This window comes from Palaemon carinicauda, chromosome 4 (assembly GCF_036898095.1).
Source record: "Palaemon carinicauda isolate YSFRI2023 chromosome 4, ASM3689809v2, whole genome shotgun sequence".
In the NCBI taxonomy this organism is placed as follows: Eukaryota; Metazoa; Arthropoda; class Malacostraca; order Decapoda; family Palaemonidae; genus Palaemon; species Palaemon carinicauda.
The window spans coordinates 62,331,893-62,354,392 of record NC_090728.1 but is presented as its reverse complement, the minus strand read 5'-3'; the positions used below and the strand labels follow the sequence as shown (position 1 = coordinate 62,354,392).

The following is a 22,500-nucleotide window of genomic DNA, read 5'->3' as shown; positions in this document are numbered from 1 at the left end:
TTATTCTGAACCACAACTTACCACAAGTACAAGCTACCTTTTAAGGAAGGGCTTGTACAGACATATGACATGTTTAATCAGAACCACACCTTACCACAAGTACAAGCTAGCTTTTAGGGAAGGGCTTGTACAGGCATGTGGCTTGCTTATTCTGAACCACACCTTACCACAAGTACATGCTACCTTTTAGGGGAGGGCTTGTACAGGCATATGGCTTGCTTATTCTGAACCACACCTTACCACAAGTACAAGCTAACTTTCAGGGAAGGGCTTGTATAGGCTTATGGCATACTTAACCTAACCACATCTTACCACAAGTACAAGCTAATTTACAGGGAAGGGCTTGTACAGGCATATGGCATGTTTAATCTGAACCACACCTTACCACAAGTACAAGCTACCTTTTAGGGAAGGGCTTGTACAGGCATATGACATGCTTAATCTGAACCACACCTTACCATAAGTACAAGCTAACTTTTAAGGAAGGGCTTGTACAGGCATATGGCTGACTTTTCTGAACCACGCCTTACCACAAGTACAAGCTACCTTTTAGGGAAGGGCTTGTACAGGCAAATGGCTTGCTTATTCTGAACCACAACTTACCACAAGTACAAGTTACCATTTAGGGAAGGGCTTGTACAGGCATTTCACATGTTTAATCTGAACCACACCTTACCACAAGTACAAGCTACCTTTTAGGGAAGGGCTTGTACAGGCATATATGTTTAATTTGAACCACACCTTACCATAAGTACAAGCTAGCTTTTAAGGAAGGGCTTGTACAGGCATATGGCATGTTTAATCTGAACAACACCTTACCACAAGTACAAGCTAATTTACAGGGAAGAGCTTGTTCAGGCATATGGCATGTTTAATCTGAACAACACCTTACCACAAGTACAAGCTACCTTTTAGGGAAGGGCTTGTACAGGCATATGACATGTTTAATTTGAAGTAACTAATTAACTAAGAGCTTTTTTTAGTATAATTAATCTCTTTGACTATGCATAAAACCAAGTTATATTATCTTTATTAATTTGCTCCAATTTAAGCTGCTTGGTTCTATCAAAACCATAATGAGTAAGTCTCTCTTAAATATCAAAAGCAAGATCATTTATTATTTAATACCAAAAGTGTTTTAAGATAATTTAAGACCAAGAAATAAAAAACAATAAAGGATAAGAAAATAAAAATAGGGACATTTCTTTCTTTTCCTACGTGCCTCTGTGTGAATGTTTGCAAAACGAACATGGCTTGGATAACCGAGGCCAATTCAAGATTATTATACTAGAATTTCGGTATAGATTCAGTCGAGTGTAAAACTGAATTGTATAAGCCTCGGGAAAACAGGATGGAAAAAATATTTTCGTTATTCAAAATTTTAACATAGATATTTTCTTCAATAATCTCAGGAACTACCCGTACATGATACATGATTCCTAATAATTTTACCTTTAAAATTCGAATACTAAAAATGCTTGAGGGTACACTCGGGCACGCTGTTCTGTCTTGTTTTTCTTCCTCTTGTTTTGCTAAATTTTTTGTAGTTTATATAGGAACTATCTATTTCAATTTTGTTACACTTATAGGATTTTTTTCCTTGTTTCTTTTCCTCACTGGACTATTTTTCCTATTGGAGCCCCTTGGCTTATAGCATCCTGCTTTTCCAACTAAGGTTGTAGCTTAGCAAGTAATAATAATAATAATAATCATATTCCTCTTGTTATGTTAAAATTTTTTATGGTTTATATAGGAGATATTTTAATGTTGTTACTCTCCTTACAAATTATATTTTTCCTTGTTTCCTTTCCTCACTGGACTATTTCCCCTTTGGAGCCTCTGGGCTTATGGCATCCTGCTTTTCCAACTAGGGTTGTAGCTTAGCAAGTAATAATAATAATAATAATAATAATAATAATAATAATAATAATAATAATAATAATAAATGTAGTTTTCCGAAGTTACGTTATATAATTAAACATTCCTCTGTGTGTCAAGGATCCGAGCAATTATAATCTCTCCTATCCCATGTGGCCAGAGTGAAATTATTCTTCATCTCTCATTATCTCGTGGACTTCAAATCAACTCTCTGGAAAGTCGAAAGCCCTTGTCAGTAATCGCCAATTCGAAACCGAATCATGCTCTTTTTTGGCTTGAAACTGACCTGGTATTTAGTTCCGTATCTGAGGTAGAATGTAAGTTTATAGTTTTAAGAATGTCGGTTCTGTTCTTGTCTAGGACTTCTTCGTTACTGTTCTTGTCTAGGAGTTCTTCACTATTGTTCTTGGCTAGGACTTTTTCGCAACTTTTCTTGTCTTGGACTTCGCTGTTCTTCTTGACTAGGACATCTCCGTTACTGTTCTTGTCTAGGACTTCTCTGGTACTGTTCTTGTCTAGGAATTTTCCGTTACTGTTCGTGTCTAAGAGTTTAATACTGTTTTTGTATAGGACTTTGCTACTGTTCTTGTCTAGGACTTCTTCGCTGTTGTTCTTGTCTAGAACTTCAAAACTGTTTTTGTATAGGACTTCTTCGCTACTGTTCTTGTCTTTTACTTCTTCTCTACTCTTCTTGTCTAGGACTTCTTCGCTAATGTTCTTGTCTAGGAATTCTTCGCTGCTGTTCTTGTCTTTGACTTCTTCGCTACTGTTTTTGTCTAGGACTTCTTCAGTACTGTTCTTATCTTTGACTTCTTCACTACTGTTCTTGTCTAGGACTTCTTTGCTACTGTTCTTGTCTAGGACTTCTTCGCTGGTGTTCTTGTCCAAGACTTTGTTACTCTTCTTGTGTAGGACTCCGCTTCAGTTCTTATTCTAGGACTTCTTTGCTACTGTCCTTGTCTAGGATTTCTTCACTATTGTTTTTGTCTGGTACTCTTTACTACAGTTCTTGTCCCCGGAGTTCACTACTGCTCTTGTCTAGGACTTCACTATTTTACTTGTCTAGGATTTGGCTAGGCTAGTACTTCGCTACTGTTCTTGTCGAGGACTTTGCTATTATTCTTGTCCAGGACTTCTTCGCTACTATTCATGTCTAGAACTTAAATACAGTTCTTGTTTAGAAATTTGTCGCTACTGTTCTTGTCTGGGACTTCGGTACTTTTCTTGTATAGGACTCAGCTACTGTTTTTGTCTAGGATTTGGCTAATGATCTCATCCAGGAATTCTTATTTTCTTACTGATGACATTTGTTAAATATGTGTATATCTCTTGACGGTCACTTTCAGGTGACTATGACCCAGTGGTATTCAAAAGTTCGTAATAGATGTGAAATTCAGTAAGTGCTTCGTGGTATAATCGACCACATAAATTATCTAAGAGCTAGAGAACCCAGGCTTGACATTTTGGAAATGGTGGGAAAATGGATGTGCTTCATTTAAAGCCCTTTAATTTCTCTTCTTTGCTCAGTTGTAATTCTATTGGTATTTATAAATTACATCAATCATCATCATCATCATCCTCATCATCATCATCATCATCATCACCTTCATCTCCTCCAACGTCTATTGACGCAAAGGGCCTCAGTTAGATTTTCCCAGTTGTCTCTATCTTGAGCTTTTAAATCATTACTCCGTTTATCATCTCCTACTTCACGCTTCATGGTTCTCAGCCATGTAGGCCGGGTCTTCTAACTCTTCTAGTGTCTTCTGGACCCCAATTAAATGTTTGGTGAATTAACCTCTCTCAGGGAGTGCGAAGAACATGACCAAACCATCTCCATCTTCCCCTCAGATTAATATTCATATTTAATGTATTGTTGAATGTCTGTATCTATGAGTAAGACCCATGCATTAATAAGTAGTATATTTAGTTGTACAAACATTACAGAAACAAAATTCTTATGCGAAATGATTGAATTTAGAAAATTTATCTGAATTTATTTGAAATTTACCATGAATCATACACTATGAGAGGATAGGAAACATTTAGTATTGTTTTACTTATCACAGAAAGGAAATTTTTATGTATATTAGTTTAAAATATAAGAAAAATAATCTGAATTAATTCATGATTATCAATGAATATAAAAAAAATTAATTTAGAGAAAACGCAAAACAGATCTATGTGTTCTTGACTTAATAATAATCTTTATCTAAAGTTTGTTCTGAACAAATAATATAAAATGAGAATAATAAAGTACAAATTAAGAAGCACACAGAGAGAGAGAGAGAGAGAGAGAGAGAGAGAGAGAGAGAGAGAGAGAGAGAGAGAGAGAGAGAGAGATAAGAAAGTGTTCTTATCTAACTAAAGCACCAAAGAGAAGCTGTTTTTCATTATACCAAGTGGTCGAGAAGAGTCTTGAGCTACCATACCGTAATGTGGAACAGCCTATGGCAATATGCTCGGTTTATTTCTTCGTTTCAATTTAGGCTATAGCTTCCGGTTTTAGAAGAAAATGAAAATACTCACATACTTTTATTCATGTACAGATATTCTAACTCCTAACACGTGTATACACATGCACACTGACACGCACAAATGTGTGTATGTTTATGTATATATATATATATATATATATATATATATATATATATATATATATATATATATATATATATATATATTTATATATATATATACCCACACACACACACACACACACACACACATATATATATATATATATATATATATATATATATATATATATATATATATATATATATATATATATATATATATATATATGTCTATATATATGTATATATATATATATATATATATATATATATATATATATATATATATATATAGTTATATATATATATATATATATATATATATATATATATATATATATATAGTTATATATATAATATATATATATATATATATATATATATATATATATATATATATATATATATATATATATATATATATACATAAGGACACTATAACTCCTAGTTATTTAATTTGAACGATGCGAGATCCTTTTTACTAAAGGCTCATTTCCTGATAAATGCATATTATTCATGTGCACATTAGCAATACACCAGGTGCTATCTATTTGATTAAATACAGTGGGTGCTTAAGGAATTTACCTTTCTCTAACTTAAAATCATCATTTATTAATAAATTTCCCCAACTTCAATTTAATCATCCTGGATAAGTAGATATTTTAATAATAATTCTATTCTCATTTGAAAAAGACCTACTCGGTGTAGTTTACCTAACCTTATAACCTTCTTCTAAGAGTAGCAGCTCACCTTTAAGCTAAAGAGATTCATTATTCCCTTTATGCGTTTTCTTTCTCCGGTGGGCATTTGCAACCTTTAACCTTATTGAGATAAAAGCCCTCGTTCTTATTTTTCCCACCTCACTTTTTCATTTTAATGCCATGAATCTTGTCTAGCTTCACATTTACTTCTAAGTAATTTGCCACGTGTATATGTCAGTTGACATCGTTCTTTCCCACCGTTATTTATGCATTAAAGGGTCGGTTGCCTAGTTCGCCTTCTCCAGTGTCTTCTATCAAAGGCATCCTCTTCCACTAAACTTCTTCTTTCTACCGATATCCCCTACATTAAGGGGTCGGTTGCCTAGTGCGCCTTTTTCAGTGTCTTCTGACAAAGGCATCCTCTTCCACCAAACGTCTTCTTTCCCACTACATTAAGTTGTCGGTTGCCTAGTGCTCCTTCTACGGTGTCTTCTAACAAAGGCATCCTCTTCCATCAAACTTCTTCTTTCCCACCATTATCTCTACATTAAGGGGTCGGTTGCCTGATACGCCCTCTCCAATGTCTTCTGTCAAAGGCATCCTCTTCCACCAAACTTCGTCTTTCCCACCGTTATCCCTTACATTAAAGGGTCGGTTGTCCAGTTCGCCTTCTCCAGTGTCTTCTATCAGAGGCATCCTCAATCACCTAACTTCTTCTTTCCCACCATTATCTCTACATTTAGGGGTCGGTTGCCTGATGCGCCCTCTCCAGTGTCTTCTATCAAAGGCTTCCTCTTCCACCAAACTTCTTTTTTCCCACCGTTATCCCTACATTAAAGGGTCTGTTGCTTGATGCGCCCTCTTCAATGTCTTCTATCAAAGGTATCCTCTTCCACCAAACCTCTTCTTTCCATATCATCCCTCACCTTATCTCTTCATCTAATATTCTGCCTGCCTCTCGATCTTCTCCCCCTATCAGGTTCCTCCTATGCCCTCCTTCCTCCCTCCCCACCATTCATCCTCAGCACCATCTCAGTCGTGATACTCCTATCACCTCTGCAACTTTCACTACGCCTGCCATTCTTCTTATTTTATAATTTTACAATCTTTCAAGCAGTGATATTCCTTATCAGTTTACATCCTATTTAATTATAAATATCACTTATTCCAAATATCATTCACCTTCAAAGTTACTCTTTTCGCAAATGTAGGTGATTAAATTCCAGTTTTAATTTACAATAATTTAATTAACATACTTTATTGTAATTGGATCTGTTAGCTGTGTTTGTGTATATGTTTGTGTATGTGCGTCAACTTTTTTCCAACAGGGACTGGTCAGGGAAGATGAAAAGCTGCAATTTTTCATGAGATTTCCATCTTTGTATCTCAACTTGTTTTTAGACTTACACTGTTAAATATCTACATTAAAAAAAAAAAAAACTGTAAATGGCGGGCAACATTTATTCTAGGATTTTTACCCTCTTTAAAAAGGGATAAATTTACGTAAAGGAGTGATATTACAATCATCAACCCGTAGAAGATAATAACAAAGTAAGGTAAAATTACGGTGACCTGTATTTTACTGAAAAACGGCTGATGAACAGTATATTCTTACTGAGAATTTTCGATTAAAATTACGGTTTTTATAACAGAGTAAAATTCATGGGCATAAAGAGGTGTAATATTTCTGACAACTCTGATACAATGAATTAAAAATTCCTGACGCAAAAGTTATATGTCGCCATTCTGACAGGCAAAAAATAGAAAATAAAATCTCTTCTGAGACGCTTACATAGTTCATACGCTCAGCAGAGTACACTGAAGTTGCAAATGTCAGTAGCGAAAATAAGGGTGGCTCATCTTTTGGAAAGAGTTAAGCTGTTAAGGTATTCTCCTATAAAGCTTTCTCAAGGCTGTTTTTAATGATGAAATTATTTGAGCAATGTCTCCAAATGACTAAGATATTGAAACGAGAGGAGCTATAAATTGTATAAAAACACCCTTAATTTTTGTCAGAAATTCTCTGTAAAAATACACTGTTGTCAGCTGTATTTCAGTAAAACACAGGTGACCGTAATTTTACCTAACTTTGTTATTATCTTTTATGGGTTGGTGATCATAATTTAACAGCTTTACGTCAATATATACGTTTTTAAAACGGCAAATGTCTGGCAACATTTATTCCAGAAATTTTTTTTTCTTTATTTGACTGTCAATGCTGAGGGTACATTTGGGCACATCATTCTATCTAATTTCTCTTACTTTTCTTTTTGTTAAAGTTTTTATAGTTTATATATAGGAATTATTTATTTCAATGGTGTTACCGTTCTTGAGATTTTGTTTTCCTTATTTCCTCTCCTCACTGGGCTATTTTTCCTGTTGGGGCCCCTGGGCTTATAGCATCTTACTTTTCCAACTAGGGTTGCAGCTTAGCAAGTAATAATAATAATAATAATAATAATAATAATAATAATAATAATAATAATAATAATAATAATAATATTCTGAATTAATTCGAGATTTTTCACGTCACGTATATTTCTCTAAATCATCCAATATGATTTTCCTTGTTGCAAAACAAATAAAAAAAAAAGTTCTAAATACATATTTGCAAAAATATCTTTAAGATAATGAGCTATTCATCATATTTGCCTTTTGTTGATTAATATACAAACACAAAGGGTAATATGATTCATCTTGTTGTTGAAAACAAATAAAATAAAATTCTAAATATATATTTACAAAAATGTGTTTAAAATAATGAGCTATTTACCATATTAGCCTTCTGTTAATTAATATAAAATACAAAAATTTGCATTAAGTTATAATAGCAAATATATGTTTAAAACAATGAGCTATTTATCATATTTGACTCCTGTTGATTAATAAAAAAAACACTAAAGCTTTGCATTATACTCAATTTTTTTTTTTTTTTTGCTTTTTTTATGATTTCATCTCACTCAAGTGTAAATTCTTTTTTAATTCCAATGTCTCCACGACAGCTTGTTTAATTCTATCCGAAAAAAAAAAAATAATATTGCAAACCTTCTTATTTAATGTAATCATTCCTATTGTGAAAAAATCTCTCATTTCCGCCTTCTGTTAATTAATATAAAAACACAAAGGCTTTGTATTGATTTAATATTCTATTAGTGGATGATTCTATTTCACCAAAGTGTAAATTCTTTTTTAATTCCAATGTCTCCATGACACCTTATTCAATTCCTCACTGGGCTATTTTCCCTGTTGGAGCCCCTTGGGCTTATAGCATCCTGCTTTTCCAACTAGGGTTGTAGCAAGCAAGTAATAATAATAATAATAATAATAATAATAATAATAATAATAATAATAATAATAATAATAATAATAATAATAATAATAATATCCCAAAATGAAGCAATTTCTCAAAACCTCAAGGTTCATTGGAATCACTGTAACGTAGAAAGGTAAGGTCCCATTTTTATTTTTCGTTTTTTTTTTTTTTTTTTTTTTTTTTTTTTTTTTTTTTTTTTTTTTTTTTTATGTCGGCTACCCCCCACCCCCCAAATTGGGGCAAGTGCCTCGGTATATGTATGTATGTATTCCTATTGGGAAAAAATCTCTCATCTTCGCCTCCAAAGTCTCCCTGCCATTGTTTAACTACACCAATTATAAACTTTCCCTGACTTTCCTTAGATTTATTGAACTTTTGCAACGCCAACTTCTCTTTGTCTTTTTGCTGTCTCATAAACAGATTTTTTTTTTTTGCTTGAAGGTTCTTTAATTAGATCTTGGAACCAAGAGACATACGTAAATAAGTTTTGGAAGAAGAGTTTCAAACTCCGAAGATTAGGTGCAACCTTTTTCTAGTAGTTGTATCATTTAGGTACCTTGGTTTGCTGCAGCAAGGATTTATTTTAGGTGTGTTGACAGATTTTGAGCTTCTGTCGAGAAACAGCAATTACTGAGATACTCTTCAGATTATATGTATATATATATATGTGTATATATATATATATATATATATATATATATATATATATATATATATACACATATATATATATATATATATATATATATATATATATATATATATATATATATATATATATATATATATATATATATATATATAATGTAAATATCACCCACGAATGGCATTTAATACCGAATTCTATCTTGGGAATATATATCCACTTGGAATTCATTTTATGGTAACAGCTTCTGGCCGGGTGGAGATTCGAACCACCACCTGTGCGGCTGGAAACACTATCGACTGAGCTATCGAGAGAGTCTCTCTTGATAGCTCAGTCGATAGTGTCCCTGCCAGCATAGTTTCCAGCCGCACAGGTGGTGGTTCGAATCTCCACCCGGCAGGACACTATCGACTGAGCTATCAAGAGAGTCTCTCTTGATAGCTCAGTCGATAGTGTCCCTGCCAGCATAGTTTCCAGCCGCACAGGTGGTGGTTCGAATCTCCACCCGGCCAGAAGCTGTTACCATAAAATGAATTCCAAGTGGATATATATTCCCAAGATAGAATTCAGTATTAAATGCCATTCGTGGGTGATATTTACATTAATTAAAATCACGTGTGCTTGTGATATATGTTCATATATATATATACATATGTATATATATATATATATATATATATATATATATATATATATATATATATGTATATATATATATATATATATATATATATATATATATATATATATATATATATTTATATATATACATATTATATATATAAATATATATATATATATATATATATATATATATATATATATATATATATATATATATATATATATATATATATATATATATATATATATATATATATATATATATGTATGTGTATGTGTGTGTGTGTTTATCTATTTATACATATCTATATATCTTTATAAACAACTTACTCAAAATTCTATGTGTGATTCTTGATTACAAATTTGCTTTTGAGAAATATATCCGGCCTATTTATTTTCCAAGTCAGTCCATTTATTTACTCCATTACCCTAATGTTACTCATATTTACACTTGAATTTCTCCAATTGCAAAGACTTTCAAATGATCAGACTTCCTTCTGTAGTTTGTCTTTCCATACTACAAGAAGTATGATCATATTCACTAAGATCAACCATTCTAAATATCTGTAATAAATTTTATGTACGATATTTTTTGGTCAAAACTAAATTTTCTTTCCAAGACCTATCGTTTCATATCGCCCATAAATATGTTGAATAGCCAAAGGTACATAAAAAAAAAAGATGTTTTAAATCCACATTCACATCAATAATCATCACACCCATGCTTTGAATAGACATATGTACAAACAAAAAAGCTTGCTTTAAATCCACATTCACATCAATACCCTTCACATCCATGCTTTGAATAGCCATAGGTACATACAAAAAAGCTTGTTTTAAATCCATATTCATATCAATACCCTTCACATCCATGCTTTGAATAGCCATAGGTAAATACAAAAAAAGCTTGTTTTAAATCCACATTCACATCAATACCCTTCACATCCATGCTTTGAATAGCCATAGGTAAATACAAAAAAGCTTGTTTCAAATCCATATTCACATCAATACCCTTCACATCCATGCTTTGAATAGCCATAGGTAAATACAAAAAAAGCTTGTTTTAAATCCACATTCACATCAATACCCTTCACATCCATGCTTTGAATAGCCATAGGTAAATACAAAAAAGCTTGTTTTAAATCCATATTCACATCAATACCCTTCACATCCATGCTTTGAATAGCCATAGGTAAATACAAAAAAGCTTGTTTTAAATCCACATTCACATCAATACCCTTCACATCCATGCTTTTAATAGCCATAGGTAAATACAAAAAAGCTTGTTTTAAATCCATATTCACATCAATACCCTTCACACCCATGCTTTGAATAGCCATAGGTAAATACAAAAAAGCTTGTTATAAATCCACATTCACATCAATACCCTTCACACCCATGCTTTGAATAGCCATAGGTAAATACAAAAAAGCTTGTTTTAAATCCACATTCACATCAATACCCTTCACACCCATGCTTTGAATAGCCATAGGTAAATACAAAAAAGCTTGTTTTAAATCCACATTCACATCAATACCCTTCACATCCATGCTTTTAATAGCCATAGGTAAATACAAAAAAGCTTGTTTTAAATCCATATTCACATCAATACCCTTCACACCCATGCTTTGAATAGCCATAGGTAAATACAAAAAAGCTTGTTTTAAATCCACATTCACATCAATACCCTTCACCACCCTGCTTTGAATAGCCATAGGTAAATACAAAAAAGATTGCTTTAAATCCACATTCACATCAATACCCTTCACAACCCTGCTTTGAATAGCCATAGGTACATACAAAAAGGTTTGTTTTAAATCCACATTCACATCAATACCCTTCACAACCGTGCTTTGAATAGCCATAGGTAAATACAAAAAAAAAGATGTTTTAAATCCACATTCACATCAATACCCTTCACAACCCTGCTTTGAATAGCCATATGTACATACAAAAAAGCTTGCTTTAAATCCACATTTACATCAATACCCTTCACATTCCTGCTTTGAATAGCCATAGGTACATACAAAAAAGCTTGCTTTAAATCCACATTCACATCAATACCCTTCACAACCCTGCTTTGAATAGCCATAGGTACATACAAAAAAGCTTGCTTTGAATCCACATTCACCTCAATACCCTTCACAACCCTGCTTTGAATAGCCATAGGTACATACAAAAAAGCTTGCTTTAAATCCACATTTACATCAATACCCTTCACAACCCTGCTTTGAATAGCCTTATGTACATACAAAAAAGCTTGCTTTAAATCCACATTCACATCAATACCCTTCACAACCCTGCTTTGAATAGCCATAGGTACATACAAAAAAAAAAAGCTTGCTTTAAATCCACATTCACCTCAATACCCTTCACATCCTTTCTTTGAATACCCATAGATATATAAAAAAGTTTGTTTTAAATACACATTCACATCAATACCCATCACATTCCTACTTTGAATAACCATAGGTTCATAAAAAAAAGATGTTTTAAATCCACATTCACATCAATACCCTTCACATCCCAGCTTAAATACTGTAACATACACTCCACTTCCGTCATTAGAACTTGTAATTGCTCTCAACTTTTAATTGCTAGCTTGTACTCTCAGAACTCCCCACATTGCCTGAATAACAATTCTGTAATTAGATTTTGTTTTGTGCTAAAATTCCCTAAATAGAGATTTTACCTTTACTTCTACATTGTTTGTTTGTATCTACTTGTAAAACAATATTTCCTTTGCCCCGAAGCTCTATTTATTTTGCTTCAATTATCTCACCCTCTATTATGTTACTGACTTTTTTTTCTATTTTTTAATTATTTATTACCTTACTAATACTCTTTTATATCCACTCGTGTTCATCTTTTTTTACGAAGCAACTGAACTCTAATGATTTTGCTTCTTTTATTTTTTATTAAGAATTATATTGTACTTTCCGTCACATATAATTCTTATTCTCCATTTTTTTCCATTCTACTTAACAATATACCAATAAATTGTACTATAAAAATTAATATGTATGATTAAAAGATTGAAATTTTCGTTTTGATTATGATAACATAGTTTTAATCATGATCACGTTACTTTTCAATAAGCCATAATTTCCTAATCGTTAATTTATAAAGTTTTAGTCCCAAGAAATTAAAGAAGTTCCAGAAGCTGTAATAAAATAATTCAATGAATCAAAAGTTTTCAATAAGTGAAAATATATTAATATATAAACTATTAAGATCACATTACTTTTCGATACATTATAATTTCCATTTCCTATTTTCTATTTGTTCCATTATAAAGTTTTAGGCTAACAAACGAAAACATTTTAAGAAAGATACAATGAAAAACAATAATTAAAAAGTTTCCAATAAAGGAAAATTTAAAAAGATAGTTTTAATAAAGGTCACATTACGTTTTAATACGCTATAATTTCCTAATCCTATTTTTCAATTGCTCAATTATAAAGTTTTAGGCTAATAAAAGAAAAGGTTTTATGACAGATACAATGAAAATAAAATTAAAAAAAGTTTCCATTAAGGGATAATGTAAAAAGATAGTTTTAATCAGGATCACATTACTTTTCACTACGCTATAATTTCGTAATATATTTTTTTTCTAATCGTTCAGATCTAAAGCTTAAAGGTAACATATGAAGACATTTTTAAATAGATCTAATAAAAATAGCATTGAATAAAAATTTTCCAATTAGGCATTGCCAATAAATCTAACGCAAGTCAGCAAAGTTTTAGTTATTGCACTTACCCATGTGACAGAGAAGCTGGTTTGCGCAAAAAAAAAAAAAAAAGTCTCAAGCAACTTTTAACCAAGATGCAAGTGTTTGCCAGCTGTCTGTTTTGATAGCAAACTGAGTAAAAAAGGAGACCAAAGTTAAAATTAAGGTCAACGAGATGTTTAAAAAATTTTGGCTTTCAGAGAGAGAGAGAGAGAGAGAGAGAGAGAGAGAGAGAGAGAGAGAGAGAGGGGGGGGGGGGTAAAGATAAAATGGATATTTTATCTTAAATCGAGATAAAAGGAATAGATATTTCAACGGTCGTTGATTTCGGATTGTTTAGATATTTGATATATATATATATATATATATATATATATATATATATATATATATATATTTATATATATAGATAGATATACATATATATATATATATATATATATATATATATATATATATATATATATATGTATATATATATATATATATATATATATATATATATATATATATATATATATATATATATATATATATATATATATATATAAATTTATATATGCATGTATATATATATATATATATATATATATATATATATATATATATATATATATATATATATATATGTATACATACACACACATATATATATATATATATATATATATATATATATATATATATATATATTTACCAGAACAGTACATTAAACATTTGACAGGACAATCCATTAAAAATTGACAGGATAATAAATAAAAAATTGGACAGTACAATACATTAAACATTTGACAAGACAGCCAAAGAACTATCTTATATAGGATTAAATTGCCGTAAATCGGAAATCTCTGAATATTACGCGATGAAATATTATTTCTTTAGTAAATAGGTCGTTGCATAAAATACTTTTGAATTTCCTAAGTAAAGTTACCTTCGAACTTCGAAACTATTCCCCTAGAATTGCTCTTAAGGATACTTTCCTATCGTTCCAACAATATATTCATTTTGGACTAGACATTTATTGAAAAGAGTTTTCCCTTCAATTTCAAATTTTAAAATTGATTTAGCTGTTCACTAGAGTAGGTACTAGGTTAAAGAAAATATGAAATAGTGAGTATTACTGGTGATTATTCCCGGAAAAAAGAAATATCCCCAAAATATGAACCTTAGTATAAATATTGTAAGAGTTTTAATTTTTTTTTTTCTATGGTGACTAGAAAATTGATGAATGAATTTATTAGTTTATGATGGAGAAGAGATTTGTCATTTCAATCAATACATTATGGTCATTAAGTTGTGACTCCAATCTAAAACTTTGGATTTATTATAATTTAACGATTTTAAATTGTATAACCTTTCCTAGCATTTTGGACATAATTTTAATACAATTTGATTCTATGAGGGTTGTGGTGGCCAATGTGGTGGCGTCCCTGACTGGTGAACGCAAAACGGGGGTTCAAGTCCCACCCAAACTCGTTAGCTCCTTTGGTCACTGCAACCTCACCATCCTTGTGAGCCAAGGATAGGGGGCTTGGAGGAACCTATATGTTTATGTGCTTAGTCCTCAGCAGACATTACTTGGCCCTCTTTGGTCCTACCTTAGGTGGAAAGGGGGCTTGGGTGCTGATCATATCTGCATATGGCCAGTCTCTAGGGCATTGTCCTGCTTGATAGGGCAGTGTCACTGTCCCTTGCCCCTGCCATTCATGAGTGGTCTTATAACCTTTAAATCTGAAAGATCTCAGTAAATGTGTTTTTTTCTCAACTATTTCCAACAATTATTTCTATGTCGGTCGTCGAAACAAAAGATGGAAAGGATTCAATTTGAAATGGACGAGATGCACAACCTTTACAAATGCATATAAAGTTACCCTTCGCTAAAGTTAATTGTCAAGAGCCTTTTCATTAAGAAGAGACCAGGGAACTTGGAACTTGAAGGACATTACACCAATTCCATCCCTTTTGTTAGAACTTTGACTTCATTTGGACTCGCAATTGGAGAGCCGAGAATTGTTTACCAGAGTATACCATGAAAGACATCCAATCAACATCCAGTCAAATCTTTAAAGTGTTCCTTTTTTATAAAACAAAACCTTTTCTCTTCTTTGATGCCATGGTCAAATGACATTAGGTGGAGACTCTTCGCGAACTTTGGAAGCATCAATGAAATCTCTTTTTTTCTTTGCTATGCTTTTTCGTCGAAAGCCTTTTTTTTGAAGTTAAGAGGGAAAAGAGTAGTTAGTGATAATGAACAGGTCTTAACTGAGTATTATCGAGTATTCTTTTTTTTTTTAAAGTTAAGAGGGAAAAAGAGTAGTTAGTGATAATGAACAGATCCTACCCGAATATTCTTAAGCCCCCCTGACACTTGCACGCATTTCTGGCACGCACTAGCACGTAAAATGCGTGCCAGTGCGTGCCACTTTTGTGGCACGCACTGGGAGGTTCCCGCACTGTTCACGACAAGTTCCCGACACGTTCAAGCATAGTTCACGACACGTTCACGCCATGTTCACGACAAGGCACGAATTGGCACGACTAGTTCACGACAAGTTCACGTTACGTTCACTCATCTTTCCGCATCTTTCCGCATCATTCCGCATCGTTCACACATCGTTCACTCCAGTTCACGACCTGGCCAAATCATATATAAAGACGGGGCTTCCTACATAATTTTTATCAAAAGCGTATTCTTTTGCTAATCTTTGATTAATATCCCCTGTATTAATGTGTGGGTTATCTTTATAGATATTTGCAACAATTATACTTCTATTTAGTATATATTTTATTATTTAATTATTATTATAGGTAATTGACTGGTTTGAATAATTTTTAAGCTTTATAATTTACTGAAAAAATAATATTTTAGGCCAGTTATATGGTGATCAGATATTTGGAACCCACTTTACATTATCTTAGAATTTAATTGAAAGATGACTATTCCATTCATTAGTTTTGTTGTATCGTTTGTGAACTAATATCATTGAAACTGAGGCAGAAAAGATATTATCTCTAAAAATATTAGGTTGGTTAGGTGCCCTGTGAGCATTGAAGTCTCTCGCCAGGGTAAATTTATTTAGTTGCCTTTATTTAGATGGCAGTTGTAAACTTTTTTTCAGTTTTGTAACTTTTTCTGTTTGTTTATATATATATATATATATATATATATATATATATATATATATATATATATATATATATATATATATATATATATATATATATATATATATATATATATATATATGTTTGTGTGTGTGCATACACATTCAATAAACCACATGCAAAATGAAGAAAATATATCTGCTCATGAAGGGATTAAAGAACTTGTCCTCTTTTTGTGCTATAAAATCAATAATCTCTCTCTCTCTCTCTCTCTCTCTCTCTCTCTCTCTCTCTCTCTCTCTCTCTCTCTCTCTCAATTAAATAAGGAAAGGGGAGAGGTAAAAGAATATATTATCATTATACAGATTTTTTCTTTGATGATTATGAGGAAGTAGGGACAAATCCATTGATTTAATTGCCACGCACTGGCACGCATCCTCCCGCATCGTCCCTCAGTAGGGATAAATCCATTGATTTAATTGCCACGCACTGGCACGCATCCTCCCGCATCGTCCCGCACTGTTCACGACGCGTTCACTCCAGTTCGCGCATCATTCACGACTAGTTCACGCCAATTTTGTCGTGACAATGCGTGCCACAAATTTTGAACATTTCAAAATTCTCGCCACGCATGGCACGCATGCCACGCACCGTTCACGACAAAAGGCGTAACAATGCGTGCCACAAATGCGTGCAAGTGTCAAAGAGGCTTCATGTCCTGCTAATTGCAATCAGTGCAAAATCCTCTGAAATCCTAAATAGGAGTTCTTTGCAGTAGAACATTAAAAGTTTAGTTTTTACTCCAGGAGAACATTTGATCATAAAAAACTTAGAAAAAAACCGTAATTTTAATCGGAAATTCTCCGTAAAAATATATTGTCCTCAACCGTATTTCAGTAAGATACAGAAGACCGTAATTTTACCTTAATTTGTTATTTTCTTTTATGGATTGGTGACCGTAATATCATTGGACTTCGCTCAAGTATTTCTTCGTGAAGTAAGTGAAGTAATGCAAAGTATTTGGTGTGAAGAACGTTATTTTTAATTTACCCAGATGTGATCATACTTCGAGCGTGTATGTGTGAGCTCGAATCATTGGTGTGTTTGAACGTGAGACATTGCTATCTTGTGTGTACTTCAGAAGGCGTATATATTCATAATCATTGGAGTAAGAATCCCTGAAAAATTTTTTTCCAGACATTAAAGTTTTTTATATTGCAAATATTCAATATTGTTGATTTTTTTTTCTCAACTATTCCCAACAATTATTTCTGTGACGGTCGCCTAAACAAAAGATGAAAAGTATTCAATTTGAAATGGACGAGATGCACAACCTTTAGAAATGCATATAAAGTTACCCTTCGCTAAAGTTAATTGTCAAGAGCCTTTTCATCAAGAAGAGACCAGAGAACTTGGAACTTGAAGGACATTACACCAATTCCATCCCTTTTGTTAGAACTTTGACTTCATTTCGACTCGCAATTGAAGAGCCGAGAATTGTTTACCAGAGTTTACCATGAAAGACATCCAATCAACATCCAGTCAAATCTTTAAAGTGTTCCTTTTTTATAAACAAACGTTTTTCAGTTCTTTGATGTCATGGTCAAATGACATTAAGTGCAGACTCTTTGCGAACTTTGGAAGCATCAATGAAATCTCTTTTTTCTTTGCTATGCTTTTTCGTCGAAAGCCTTTTTTTTTTTTTTTTTTTTTTTAAGTTAAGAGGGAAAAAAGAGTACTTAGCGATAATGAACAGATCCTACCCGAATATTCTTATGTACTGCTAATTGCAATCAGTACGAAATCCTCGGAAATCCTAAATAGGATTTCTTTGCAGTAGAACATAAAGAGTTTTAGTTATTACTCTAAGACAAAGAAACCATTTTCAGTTCTTTGATGCCATGGTCAAATGACATTAAGGGCTGACTCTTCGCGAACTTTGGAAGCATCAATGAAAACTCTTTTTTTCTTTGCTACGCTTTTTCGTCGAAAGGCTTTTTTTTTTTTTTTTTTTTTTTTCATTCAAGTTAAGAGGAAAAAAAGAGTAGTTAGTGATAATGAACAGATCCTACCCGAATATTCTTATGTTCTGTTAATTGCAAGCAGTGCGAAATCCTTTAAAATCCTAAATAGGATTTGTTTGCAGTAGGACATGAAGAGTTCTAGTTATTACTCCAAGACTTGTAAAGTTAAGAGGAAAAAAGAGTAGTTAGTGATAATGAACAGATCCTACCCGAATATTCTTATGATCTGCTAATTGTAATCAGTGCAAAATCCTTTGAAATCCTAAATAGGATTTCTTTGTAGGAGAACATGAAGAGTTTTAGTTATTACTCCAAGACAAACAAACCATTTTCAGTTCTTTGATGCCATGGTCAAATGACATTAAGTGCAGACTCTTCGCGAACTTTGGACGCATCAATGAAATCTCATTTTTCTTTCCTACGCTTTTTCCTGTATTTTTTTTTAAAGTTAAGAGGGAATAAGACTAGTTAGGGATAATGAACAGATCCTACCCGAATATTCTTGTTTCGCTAATTGTAATCAGTACAAAATCCTATGAAATCCTAAACAGGATTTCTTTGCAGTAGAACATTAAAAGTTTAGTTATTGCTCCAAAAGAAAATTTGATCACAAAGAACACTTAGAAAAAAAACCATAATTTTAATCGGAAATTCTCCGTAAAAATAATCTGTTCTTGTCGGTATTTTAGTAAAATAGAGGAGAACGTAATTTTACTTTACTTTGTTATTATTTTTTACAGGTTGGTGATCGTAATATCACTCCTTTACTTCAATATATCCGTTTTTTAAACGGTAACAATCCTGGAATAAATGTTGCCAGACAATTACCGGTTTTTTTATTGCTAACTTTTAAAATTATTATTTTTTTTCTCAACTATTTCCAACAATTATTTCTGTGACTGCCACCGAAACAAAAGATGGAAAGGATTCAATTTGAAATGGACGAGATGCACAACCTTTACAAATGCATATAAAGTTACCCTTCGCTAAAGTTAATTGTCAAGAGCCTTTTCATTAAGAAGGGACCAGGGAACTTGGAACTTGAAGGACATTACACCAATTCCATCCCTTTTGTTAGAACTTTGACTTCATTTCGACTCGCAATTGGAGAGCCGAGAATTGTTTACCAGAGTTTACCATGAAAGACATCCAATCAACATCCAGTCAAATCTTTAAAGTGTTCCTTTTTTATAAACAAACGCTTTTCTCTTCTTTGATGCCATGGTCAAATGACATTAAGTGCTGAGTCTTTGCAAACTTTGGAAGCATCAATGGATTCTCATTTTTCTTTGCTACGCTTTTTCGTCGGCAGCTTTTTTTTCTTTTTTTTTCAGGTTAAGAGGGAAAAGAGTAGTTAGTGATAATGAACAGATCCTACCGGAGTATTTTTATGTTCTGCTAATTGTAATCAGTGCGAAATCCTTTGAAATCCTAAATAGGATTTCTTTGCTGTAGAAAATTAAAAGTTTTAGTTATTACTCCAAGACTTGTAAAGTTAAGAGGAAAAAAGAGTAGTTAGTGATAATGAACAGATCCTACCCGAATGTTCTTATGTTCTGCTAATTGCAATCAGTACGAAATCCTCTTAAATCCTAAATAGGATTTCTTTGCCGTAGAACATAAAGAGTTTTAGTTATTACTCCAAGACTTGTAAAGTTAAGAGGAAAAAAAGAGTAGTTAGTGATAATGAACAGATCCTACCCGAATATTCTTATGTTCTGCTAATTACAATCAGTACGAAATCCTCTGAAATCCTAAATAGGACTTCTTTGCTGTAGAACATAAAGAGTCTTAGTTATTACTCCAAGACTTGTAAAGTTAAGAGGAAAAAAGAGTAGTTAGTGATAATGAACAGATCCTACCCGAATATTCTTATGTTCTGCTAATTGCAATCAGTACGAAATCCTCTGAAATCCTAAATAGGATTTCTTTGCCGTAGAACATAAAGAGTTTTAGTTATTACTCCAAGACTTGTAAAGTTAAGAGGAAAACGAGTATTTAGTGATAATGAACAGATCCTACTCGAATATTATTATGTTCTGCCAATTGCAATCAGTACGAAATCCTCTGAAATCCTAAATAGGACTTCTTTGCAGTAGAACATTAAAAGTTTAGTTATTGCTCCAAGAGAACAAATGAGTTGTTCCTGATAATGAACAGGTCTTACCCGAGTAATTTTATGTTTTGCTAATTATAATATGTGCAAAATCCTCTGAAATCATAAATCCATTTTTTTTTTCCTGAAAAGGAAGGCAGATGATCACTTCGAAAGCTCAATAAAATCTATTTTTTATAAATTGTCGGTTATTTTATTTATACAAGAGGAACTATTTGAAGGTTTAAAGGCCGCTCAAGAATAGCAGGGGTAAAGGACAATGCCATTGCCCTATGAAGCAGGACAATGTCCTAGAGACTGACCATATTACATATGATTAGCATCCAAGCCTCCTTTCCACCCAAGCTAGGACCAAGGAGGGCCAGGCAATGGCTGCTGAAGACTCAGCAGATAGACCTAAAAGGCTCCCCCAAACCCCTCATCCTTGGCTCTCAAGGATGGTGAGGTTGCAACGACCAAAGGAGCTAACGAGTTTGAGCGGGACTCGAACCCCAGTCTGGCAATCACCAGACAAGGACATTACCAACAGGCCACCAGTCTATTTATTCGAGATAGAGTTAGGGTAAACAAATATATAATTAGCATATATAGTATTCATAGTTATGTTTGAATTAGCTTTCTTTAATACATAGTATTGCATGGAAAATGGAACCTATGTAAATATAACTATAAAAACAAGACTAATTCAATTAAATCATCTTGAAGGTAATATTAATGTTATCTGAGAAGATTGATGAAATATTTATCCTTTATACTTTCTTCTTATCAGACAAGGGATGATCGCATAAAATCATTACTATCTAATATACCTGCAGACAAAGCCTGCCAGAACGTTTAGGCAAAGAAAAATGAGCCGTAACCAGGGAGAGAGATCAAATCTAGTATTGCTTGTCCAGTAAAAGGACCCAATAATAATACTCTAGTAAAGGCTGAATTTAAAATACAGAAATCAAATGAAAATCAGAAACATTATAATAATTGTATTGAGCCGTAACCAGAGAGAGGGATCAAATCTAGTATTACTTGGCCAGTAAAAGGACCCAATAATGATACTCTAGTAAAGCTGAATTTAAAATACATAAATCAAATGAAAATCAGAAACATTATAATAATTGTATTGAGCCGTAACCAGAGAGAGGGATAAAATCTAGTATTGCTTGGCCAGTAAAAGGACCCAATAATAATACTCTAGTAAAGGCTGAATTTAAAATTTGAAATACAGAAATCAAATAAAAATCAGAAGCATTATAACAATTGTATGAGTCAATTGTTTGATTTTCAAATATCAAGCTGTGAATAAATTATGCTTTTTATTTGAACATCTGCAGCAGGATGTAACCTTTTCTTGTATTTCTTTTCTAAAGATTTCTTAAAATGAAATGGATGCCAAATTTTCTTTACTTTAGAAAATAAGTTAATTAATTTTGCAATGTGTGGTGGAGAGATATAAGTTTTTATATCAATTCTCAAGCATAATATATCTCTGTATAAATGTTAACATAGAATATTATGCTAAAATGTAAGATCTTTAATAAATTCGTTTTTTAAAGTTTTTTTTCATATATCTGGAAAATAATTCTTTGATAGCCTTTTATAAAACTTAAATTTCATGCATTTACTACCTTTTATTTCATACGTTTATATCTCAGGTACACTAAACTAGTCTTGTGTAGAATGAATTAGAGCCATTGTAAATTAATAAAAAAAGTTGGATAACCTGACGATATATATATATATATATATATATATATAGATATAGATATAGATATATATATATATATAT

General features: G+C 32.3%; 2 protein-coding genes across 2 annotated transcripts in view; one reads left to right on the top strand and one right to left on the bottom strand.

The window, feature by feature from the left end:
- Positions 1-3,029, bottom strand: part of LOC137639456 (17S U2 SnRNP complex component HTATSF1-like) — a 55,828-nt gene extending 52,799 nt beyond the window's left edge. The window contains exons 1-2 of the mRNA XM_068371729.1: positions 2,964-3,029; positions 2,165-2,778 (exon numbers count right to left, since the gene is read on the bottom strand). Coding sequence (XP_068227830.1) covers positions 2,165-2,778; positions 2,964-3,029 — 680 coding nt within the window. The remainder of the gene's footprint in view (positions 1-2,164; positions 2,779-2,963) is intronic.
- Positions 3,030-3,230: 201 nt separating this feature from the next.
- LOC137639455 (dentin matrix acidic phosphoprotein 1-like) overlaps positions 3,231-22,500 on the top strand; it is a 59,500-nt gene continuing 40,230 nt past the window's right edge. Inside the window, exon 1 of the mRNA XM_068371728.1 lies at positions 3,231-3,274. Coding sequence (XP_068227829.1) covers positions 3,231-3,274 — 44 coding nt within the window. The remainder of the gene's footprint in view (positions 3,275-22,500) is intronic.